The following is an 11,020-nucleotide window of genomic DNA, read 5'->3' as shown; positions in this document are numbered from 1 at the left end:
CACGGGAGGATTTGGGGGCGAGGCTTCTGGCGTGGCCCAGAGGCCATGCCACCCAGCGGAAGTACAAAGGCGGAGCTTTAAATGCCCACCAAACGCAAACTAAGGGTTAATAAATAATCAGAGTATAACCCCGTCCCCCTCCCCTTTTAAGCGTAGCCCCCGGCGCTCCTCCTGGTCTGCCTTCCGCGTCGGCCATCACAAGGTAGTCGGTGCTCTAAGGAGGCACTCCACGAATCAAACTCGCCAGTCATTGAATTTAAGTACAATGGTGAAGTTATTTAACTGAATCTTCACTCATCCCTCTTAGTGACTACACAGGAGCTGAAGTTTCTGCATTTTTGGGGACTGGATTGGGGGAAGAGGGAATGTGCAGGCCATCGCGCGTGTCAACCGATAGCCGTAAGAACACTGGCACAAAAGGGGAGTTATGTTAGAAAGGACGGGATTTAAAATAGCTTGGTGTAGATAAGGTTTGGCGTCTATTCCTCCTTGCTAAGTTGATTTCACTTCAATACTGCCCAGCCATATCCATTTGGGCTCTACACAGCTAGTACAGAGGTGGAAGTATCGCGTGTCTACTTCATTGGCATTGTCATAGGGATACTGAAGGCAGCTGATTAACGAACTTTTTAGGATGGCTAATGGCTGGTGTGGCATCATTTGTTACCAGGCCAGTTCTGCAAAAGGAAAAGACAGTTACAATAAAATAATGAAGATTAAATGCTAAGTTTTAAATATCATCTTAATTTGGCAGTAATGAGCATCTCCAAAATAGAAAATCCGCTAATATTCTAACATAAAGACATTTAACTCCTCAGAGGTTTTACAAATTTCTTTTACTAATATGTTTAATAAAGATGGTACCAAGATTTCTGGCAGATTCTAAAAATGCACAATTTTGGAGCACCTTGAAGGGGTCATCCTAGCAAACCAAATAAAATATTTAACATTCTATGTAAAATGTATAAATAGGAAAGAAAATGTAAGTTGTTTTTGTGAGTAGTCTCCTTAAAAATTAGTAATTTTTTTGACAGGAGTAGGTTAAAATCTTTTGCTCGACCTTGCTAAACTTGTGCAATCTCGGTTTGTCCAATTGTCGGTCCTGTTATACCCAGCACATTCTAAAACCGTACGTTTTGAAGCAACTTAAACAAATCATTCTCATGAGATTCAAGGAGGATTTCAGTCATTTATGGGGTCAAATCCGAGGGAATCCATCGAAATATTATGTCATGTGGTAACTAAGCAATTGTATTTTTGAATGCTCTGGATACTTTCAATGGTCTAGACCTTCATTGGTCTCTTTTGACTCTTTAAAGGTCATTATATAACACTAATTTCTCATCACTTTTTAGAAATAGACGTTGTAAAAAGTGGAATCGTATTTCAGCTAAAGACTCAGAAAGCAAATGGATTCATTAAACCACTTCATGTTTAAAACCCATATGCTCTTAAACAACTATTACTTGTAGAAATTCAACAGGATTTAATGTGTTTCAATCCGACTTTTCGGAATCGACTCGTAAAGAGCAAGCATCAAGGCACTTTTATTATGCCCATGCCTGAAATCATGTCAACAAATCTTTTACTGACAAAAGGAATTTCGATATTCTTACCCATTACCTTGTTAAGATGATACCTGATCCTATTTTACTACATTATCAGGCGGCAGAGCTCTGACTCTACATAGACTTCTACGTGACTAGCAGTAATGCTGCAGAACTCTTTCTCAATAAGTTAAGAGATAAAATGATATTAAAAACATATTTTGTTATGGTTTATGCTTTAAAACAATTTTTGGTTAGTTTAAAAGCCTATACTAATCATATCATCAAAAAGTATTTAAAAATCCAGGTATTCGAAGTGCCTGTCACATTTGATAAAGATTGCGCGCTTATGTACCTGTATTAGTGCCGATCCCGCAACTCGTCTGATGTGAATTTCAAACTTCCAGATTTTAAAGCCATTAGAGATACCTGGAGGGAGGCGCGCTGTCGTCAAGTTAAAAATGAAATTTCTGCCTCATGTTGCCCTGGTGTCAGTCAAAACAGTGTCATAAAGTGCGTCAGTCGACAAATCAATGCACACAGCGAAGAACTCGGCAGAAACAATGTCTGCCTTGTCGCAAAATTCATGGCGTAGCTCGTAAACCTCTGGTAGTCTGAAAACAGCTGGCTCTAATCGCTTTGCACTCAGGAGGGCTTGTAAAATATGCTATCTAAAGGTGCTACTGCATTTGCCACTTTATCTTTGTGATGTTTCATTAAATTACTTGTTCCACCAAAACAAACAGCTGTCCTATTGTTACATATGTATGGTATTTTAAAGTGTTCCACGACTTTGGATTTCTGTCAGTCCAGCAATTTTTTTATGGTAACTCGTTGGTAATACTTAAAAAAATCCACCGATTCATATTTATAGTTTATAGATTCCTTGTCCTGTCTTCGGTGTGATAACTCCATGAATCAAGGTTGCTATAAATCCTATGCTGACAGAAAGCAGAATTACTACCTTCATGGCAAAGGTATTTTTATTCATCATTCAAAGCTTTACAGCATGCAAAGGTTCAGGGATTTTTTAAAGGGATACGTGCGTTCATTAATGAAAATACCTTAAAAATACTGAAATTGAACTGTCAAAATAGATTTCAAGGGCAACCAGAGGCCTTTTATTCACTCACAGTGCTCTTTTGCAGTCTTCATCCAAAATTATATCGAAAATGCATTATGCGTACGAAATTTCAGGCTTACAAATGACCTAACATGTCACCGGAGGATTGAAACAGCATCGGCTAGAAGCGGTTTCTTTAAAAAAAGCTTTCGAATTTGGACTCTCCAACTCCACTCCAACTCTCTTGAGTGGCTCTCGTTGAGTTTCTAAATACATTATTTCTGTTGCATGTGTCTGTTTACATTCGTTGTTTTTTTAAATAATTGGCCAAGAAGCAAATTTGAAATTCGGTGAGATATATGCTGACTAAATATCTACTAAAGAGACCTGAGCCTACAAAAGCCACTTATCTTTACTTGTGGTTTCTTAAACCGTGTATGTAACTTGGGAGAAGAGGGAAAGAAAATGCGATTCTAGAGAAAATGTGGCTTCACCTTGACCTAAACAAGAGATTGCAGAGATGTATAACTGTCCTTATTATTATTTCAACAAGGATATTTTCTTGGGATTGTTATTATGCAAATTAAAGATTTTGGTAAAAACAGCTTTATAACTTCATACAAATCGTGCTAAAAGACTAGCTTTTGGCAAATGTTTAGTTTTAAGCCTTAACTAGCAGATATGTATGGCTGAAAATTTTTGTAGTCCCAGCCAGATTATTTACACCTTAAATGCAATTGCAGCAAAATGTTAAGGGTCTTCTCCGGAACCTAACATCAACTAAAATTCATAACTTTCAGGCAGCTTTCTGGTGCTATTCTGGGTGGAGTTCGTCTGACCCCAATGGCGTTGGATACAAGCTGACACTCCTAAAAAAATCATAAAGAGGTTTATTTGTTATGTAATTACAGGTTTTACTGCCAAGACTGGCATTTCAAGTAATGTCGCACAATTTTATCGGCTGCTTGGTATTCAAGATGGGATGTGGGATTTGCTCCACCTAGTGCCCATGTCTATGCTGCATTTTAGATTTCATAGCATTTCTAATTTCTTTTTAATACATTAAATTCTCTTACGTGTGTTTACATCTACTAAGTGTCGTTGGGACAATTTTCTACGTGGGTAACGTCCCTAGTAAATTTTCTTCTCACCCAATAAAGCTGATACATTGTATTCAAAGGTCAACTCTACCCGCAACTGTCTAGACTTTTCGTCATGAAGAAATAAAAGAAGTCTCAAATAGTAAGGTTTTAAGCATTAAGACCAGCATAGACGTTGCCACTAATGGCTCGCTTTAAAGAATAACAGAAATTTAACATGCAATTTTTCCACGTCTTGGCAAAAAACTTGGGAATAGGTAAGACAAGGTAAAATAAAATGCTGATTATTTGAAGTCTGTCAAGCCGCACGCGTACAAACGAGAAGCAACGAAAAAAGCGTCAGCGAATGCAACTTAATAGGGGCAGCAATAAGCCCTATTTACGACGATGTTGGTTTGTAATTTATTGTGCATCTCGTCCTCTCTCTCTCCCGCAGTGTGTGTACGTATGTGTGGTTGTAACCGCTGATCAAAGAAAAATGCCGCTTCATGATGAGTGCCACGATGTGGACACGCACGCCTTTCATACTCTTGCCATAAATAAACACTCACGAAATTCATGCGTCACGATTTGAAACAACTTAATGACTACACAGAGAACTCACACAACGGCTGCCGACTTCAAGTAAATACTTAATAAATTAATGTTCATATTACATCCAAGCCTCTATGGCCGCCTAACCCACAGGAGATATTCCACTAACAAGCCAGTGTGATCAATTCAATGTTTGGCAAATTCAAACGCCAAACAAACTATACATCATATAAACAAATGCACAAGTGAAGAGGTGGGAACAAGCCTAACTTCCCAGACGTTTGTTTGATGTATTAATAATTCTGAGAGAAGGAGGTTCACCCCACCGACTTCCGTTGAGCGGCGTTCTGTTGAGGTTGTAAAACCCACCAGGGCAAGTTGCCTCTTCCTCTCCCACTCTCACTCGCCAACACACATTCTCTCTCCCCCTCTCTACATATGCCGATTATGGCACATTTTATGCGCCCAATTTTTACTGTCGGTCGTAGAATAATGGCCACATGAAGTCTGTTGTTTTACAACTTAATAACGCCGCTTTCTTTCATTTCAGATTGCCACTGAACATGTTCTGGCCATTAATACGATGCCGTGTTGTTTAATGTCCCGTCGGAGTTCTATTTCATGCATTCTGTCCATAAATACGAAAGGTAGTTTTAATTCAACACTTTATATGTATTCTGGCATACATTCATCCAAGACGGATACTATTACGACACCTGGAAGGTGTGAACCGTGTGAAGGTAGAAATTTAGTGACTAAGATAACAAATTTTTAGCAGACTTGGAGTTGGTGAAACCAGTCACTTAATTTTATTAATATGTCTGTGTTTTTATGAAAAACACGTTAACGTCCCATCGTCTTTGCCAAAGTAATAAAGCAGTTTTTATTTCACCAATGGAAACATCATATCAGTTCTTCCAACGAAGATGTTTCACCTCAAAACTTAAGGTATTTTTTTAGTGAAGACGGAATGTATCAAAGCAAGGACGGTTAACGCCATGCTGGGGCCATTTTCGGGTTCAATGGCCGTTTCTTAAATTACTAGTAAATTGTGTCTGCAATACAAAGTAAATGCACCGATTTTGAGTTTTCAATTATAAAGGCAAATCAAATTTTTAAATAAAAATAAAGCAAAAATCTTAAATCCCCAAAGCTATTTGCATATATTTCTGATTAGTATGCAATTGCGGCTATTAAAGCAGTCGAAGCAAATAATAAAAGAGCAGATTTGGTTTATTTGGATCAGGCATATTTTTCCAGAATTCTCATGCGCAATTACTTGTTCACATGTACACACTTCCAGCTCCATGGGGCTGCAATTCAGACCGAATTAATTCCTCTGAAATTAGTTTTCTTGGTAACTACCATGAAGAAAGTTATTAAGTTTTTCTCCAGAACCATTAGACAATGGCATTACTTTCTATTAGTTGCAATTTATTTGTAACTGGCGACCCTGGATCTATTCAAACCCACAAACAGCCGCATTTTCAAACACGCCTAAAATTGATTGAGATAAAGTGTATGTCAAATCAGCTTTCTGAATATTATGTCCTGTTTGACTTCTTATTCCAATTTGCAAGCAAGCACACCTAGATTACTTGTACTGTTAAGAAACTGGCAGTAAATGTTGAAAATTTGTGATATTAAAGGTAGACCACTTTCACTATCTCATTCACCTTAACTCTGTCATTCATAAACTAGCCGTTTGAGGAGAACTGATAGCCTTAAGTATCATGCGCAACTTAATACGACGCCTCACATATATTCAGAAGCTAAAAGAAAATGGTGTAGAAGGACAATAAAGTGAATCACCGTGTGTTCGTTACCTCACTCTCCCAAACACTTCTAAAGGGGGCTCGACTGCGTTCATATGTTCACTATTGCTTAACTTTCCAACCAAAGGAATGTTTTTAAAGTTTTTTTACAATCTATGCTTTTAATCATGATATTGACAAGGAATATTAAGATTACAATCAAAATTGTTCAATTTCAATGTTTTGTCCCTTGTGTTTTTAAGGATTTTACAGAAACTAGTAGGTGATCTGACGATTAGAGATCATATTTCGAAATTCAGAGGTCCTAGAATAAGTCCTGACTCCCTGATTATCTTTTTATACTAATAAATTTGTAAGGAAATTGCTTGCAGAATTACTTCGCCCTTGTTACTGGAACTTCTTGAACCATGGACGCAGTAGGATCAGATTGCGTGCGCTCTCGGTGCAAAGGTCACTCCACAGCCCTGATTGGCTGGAGTAACCTATAAAATGTGGATTGGGCGGCCTAATGACACTTTTTGCTATTTTGCTCGCCTGCTTGCACGCGCATACGCACACACACACATTCACAGCCACACATCGGAGTCTCACGTGTTCTCTATCTCTCGCTGTCTTTCTCATCGTCTCTCTTATTTCCTGCAAATACACATTCTGGTACGCAAGAGCAGTCTTTGCGGCAACTTTGAAAGTGAAAAATAAAAGGAGAGATAGCACAGAGAAGTATACCTGCGAAAAGATGCTGATTCCGCTTCTGATTTGGACTCTTCTCTCTTCCTTCCGGTGTTCCGCTATGCCCCATGCCCTTCAACAATCTCTCAATTCCACTCAGTTGGATCCGATTCAACGGGTATGTTCGCACAGACAACTGATTACTTTGATATTCTTACTACTGTTAGAAAAATCGTTATTACTAGGTATTTAGGTTCCGTTTTGCCATTATCGAGAGTCTAAGCAAAGTATGTGTTTAAATATGTCCATAGGTACACCAAAATAATACACTTATACTCTCAGTGGACCGGAGTTTATGCAAGTAATGGAGTGTCCGTACCCTAGTTGTCTGGTCTGGAGTTTGATTTATTTTTGGATGTCTGGTGAACCCACACGCAGTCGTACACATTTGCAACTAAGACCGACGAAATTGCAATCGTCTCCCTCTCGTTCTCGCCATCTCCCAATTTCATGCATGCATGTGTGTTTGTATAAGCACACACAAAGTTCCTCTGTTATTCATCAAAGCCAAACCCGTCGCTTTGAGCTCTCATTTTGCCAGCCGTGTTATGTGCATGCTTGCACACCTTCCATATGTGTTCACCTGTGTGCTTTCCGTCCGTCGTGGCGCCCCGTGTTTCGGTTATTCAACACCGCCTTGGAGAAAAGGAACTTGTTCAAGTTTCACCCGATGTAGTCAGTTCCGCACTTAACACTATGCGAAGTGATTTTACTTGTGAATTTTTGGTTTCGCACAAGACGCAGAGGCATAAATTTTATGACTTGCAAACACATACACATGGAGTAGTTTTGTTCTGCTTTTTATGGACACACACATTTGCACAAGGCGCACATCAAAGCGAAAATGCCATTCAGCGCACACACATAAAACTGTATCGACACCCAGCCACGCACACTAGCACGTACGGTCACTTGTTGAGAAGGCACAAAGTCGATTTTGGGTGCCGACGGCGGTCGTTGAGGCAACAGGCCCCGTCACCACCAAAGTTGTTCTGACGCATGTCACGTGGGTGATTGCCATGCGCAAACACATCAAAGTTACATCTAATCTGCTGCTTCACCTGCAGTCAGGATGGTTTCGAGCCCCACACTAAGTGATCGGCCTCTCTCCTCCCCTCTCTCCCTTCTTCCTCGACCTTGAAGTGCTATGCGAAGGTGCATGCGTGCACGGAGGGGCGCTTTTTCCAACGGAAATGAAAACGTGCGTGCATGCGTGTGTCATGATGGAGAATGGGAGAGAAACAGAGAGAGAGAGAGACAAAACTGAGGAATAGATACCGACAGTCTCTATGATGTGTGCGTGCGTGTGGGTGTGTTTATAACTACCTCCAAATATGCTTGCGCTTTGTTTATTGGGCGACACAAGGCATAAACATTAAAGAGAAGCCGCCAACACGCACACACACGATACCACATTTGTGTGAGAGGGGGGAGGTATGTGTGTTTGCACGCGTGCGTGAGTGTGGAATTTAAACGAGGCGGTGGCGGCTGCGGCGGTTAAATCAAAGCGATTGTTATTTTAATGAACACCTCGTCGCGAGCGCACACGCGCGTACAAGCAAGAAATTAAGATCATGATCCAGTGCTGTTCTTGGTATCGTCGTTGTTTTCCTTGCCATTGTCATTATCGATAATGTTGCAGCAGCTGATGCTGATCCTGCACCGGTAACCACGACGAAATAATTGGCGTATGTGTTTATGACCATACAATCGGATATGGTGTAAGGGCATTTCCACTAATCAACAGTAGTCGACTTGATTGGCTGGCAATACTTAAAACCCATTATCCACGTTATGAGTCGATGGGTTAGTAATTCCTCAAAAATGCATAGTAGACATCTTGACTATCCGTAATTTCATCGTCGATGAGGGAGCAGCCATTCCATACCATTCGGCGTAAATATTCAAATGTCTTATTTCCGAATTCCATGCCAAAGTACGCATTCCCATAAAACAGCTCAGGGAAGTAATGCATACCACTTTTTGACAATATATTTTGGTGATTACCGAATTCTTGATCACTTCATCCATTGAGTTTCCTTGGATAACAATCCAATAAAAAAAAACAAAGCTTGAAACAGGTCTTAAATGGGTTCATATTTTTTTGCAATTTGAAATAGAATTGGAGTATGTTAATTCTTCATCTGCGGCATTCCACAATTTCCAAGTGTTTGTACAAATTTGGAAAAATGTGTCAGTTTTACAATGCTTAAGGAATGTCTTAAAACTTCTTCTTGGTAAACTTCAAATACCACATCGCTACATCTTCCTTCCCAGAGGAAGCTTTGACATTCGCCAACATCTTCAATTATATATACATGACCGGCATCCAACGTGTATTTGCAATCGCCATTAAACCAACTTTAGTTCTTACAGCTAGATTTAAATATACTCGAAGCCAAATAGAACCGAAGTATTGCAAAATTTGGTATGCTCTTGAAACAAATAATGCTAGTGATTTGAGTAATTGGTATATTTCTTTGTTGCATTTACAACTGGGTTAATTTTATTTCCCATTTCTAATTCATACAACTAGGAAACCTGCCCTAGCGCAAATGAAGAGTTGGTTTCCACTCTGAATGGACCGCTGAGATGCTGCAATAAATGCCCCTCTGGCGAAGGGATGCTTCAACTCTGCACCAACCAAACACAGACTGTCTGCAGACCTTGTCAAGAGGGTTCGGAGTTCTCTCTGGAGGCCTCTGCAACTGCCAAATGTATGCAGTGCAGGCAATGTCAAGAGGTAAGGTGTCCACTTTCATCCAGTTAAAGCCATTAGGTCAGTCATATCTGACCTAAAGGGCTAGAATATTTCTCCAAAATATATTTTTTTCTTTCTAATGAGCAAATTACTTTATCATTTGGATTTATTTTGATCCACAACTACACCATTATAAGTAATTAAAAAATCCTTTTGTACTAGTTTTCATAATTACATCAGCTCTTTACTCCCTTTGAATTAACAGGCTTTAAAGTTTCAGCTTCAGATTGCAAATTCTATCTCTTTAAATGTGTACTTTCGCTATTAGTGCCGGAAATAAAAAAAAATAGTGAATGGTTTATTTAGTAAATTAGGTTACAGCTTAAAGTGGACAAAAATGACTGATCTTTTTGCTAAATAAAAATCATTTTACATGTCCTAATATTTGTGGCGAGTATTCCCGATACCCTGCTTAAATTTATGAATCAAAAAAATTCCTGGCCCCACAATTGGTTTAACTTTTAGACAACACTAATCAAGTTTCCTCTCCTCATTTGCATTTTGCGATGAAGTTCAGTTCTCTCTTAGACGTCCACCAAAGTTATTCGACTAACTTAAGAACTTTTATTGTCACATCAAATGCCAAGGAAGTATCTTTTAAAAGCTTTCGAGCCGGTTGTTTTTATGTTTGAATGACAGGACAAAAATGGAGCCTTTGTGATTAAATAAAAATTCCAGCGTAATGAACAGTAATAACTGCCCTTACTCAATTTATTAATGATTTCCAAAGACCAGAGTCTTTTACTTTGAATAGCCTCTGAACCCTATAATTGGAAAGCTTGGGAAATCAGGCGGAGTTTGTAAAATTAGAACAAAATTTATTATTTTTGCCCTTTTTAGTTGCATCCATTTGCCAAGTTTCGCAAACACTGTACGCCTACGTCGGACGCTGTCTGCGAATGTGTTTCAGGCTACTTCTTCATTGAAGCCCATTCCACCTGCCAAAGTTGCACCAAATGCCCTCCCGGTCAGGGCGCTGAGAAGTACGCTTCCCACACCAAAATCGACTGTCTACTAGCAAATGCCTTCAGTAAAAAGTTTAATTCAAATTCATTTTTCTGCAAGGCCTTGTGAATGGAACGAGAACAGCGTGTGCAAGCCCTGTGCTGAGGGCACTTGGTCGTCAACGGACTCTGCTACGGACACATGCCAGACCTGCAGAAGGTGTAAACCCGGGCAGATCGAAATGCGGCCTTGTACAGCCACACAAAACACCCTCTGCTGCCCCTTGCATAATCCCAACTGCCAGGACACCTTCGCAGAGGAGGAATTTGACGGTATGCTCGAGTTGATTGCTTGCTTAAATATTTATTTGTCTTGTATCATCTCTTTTCCTTAAGATATTTGACTAGTAATTTTTTCAATTATTTTTTAATTACAAATTCTAATCACCATAGCTTTTAACTAAAATCATCTTAGTATGTCGCGCATTTTGGGGTACATGTTAGGTGACAGCACATTCACTGTGTATTTGGAACATATATATATATATATATATATATATATATATA

The 11,020-nt window shown here is 39.3% G+C and overlaps 1 protein-coding gene across 1 annotated transcript in view; it reads left to right on the top strand. All coding sequences in view use genetic code 11, as the record gives it.

Moving 5' to 3' along the window:
• Positions 1-6,426: 6,426 nt before the first annotated feature.
• Positions 6,427-11,020, top strand: part of EGR_01001 (Tumor necrosis factor receptor superfamily member) — a gene marked incomplete at both ends in the record, with an annotated part of 12,559 nt that continues 7,965 nt past the window's right edge. Inside the window, 5 exons of the mRNA XM_024490250.1 lie at positions 6,427-6,496; positions 6,592-6,866; positions 9,285-9,491; positions 10,350-10,492; positions 10,575-10,786. Of these exons, the coding sequence (XP_024355653.1) occupies positions 6,427-6,496; positions 6,592-6,866; positions 9,285-9,491; positions 10,350-10,492; positions 10,575-10,786 (907 nt within the window). The remainder of the gene's footprint in view (positions 6,497-6,591; positions 6,867-9,284; positions 9,492-10,349; positions 10,493-10,574; positions 10,787-11,020) is intronic.

Source organism: Echinococcus granulosus (genome assembly GCF_000524195.1).
Source record: "Echinococcus granulosus chromosome Unknown EG_S00003, whole genome shotgun sequence".
In the NCBI taxonomy this organism is placed as follows: Eukaryota; Metazoa; Platyhelminthes; class Cestoda; order Cyclophyllidea; family Taeniidae; genus Echinococcus; species Echinococcus granulosus.
This window is presented reverse-complemented; position numbering and strand designations above follow the sequence as displayed.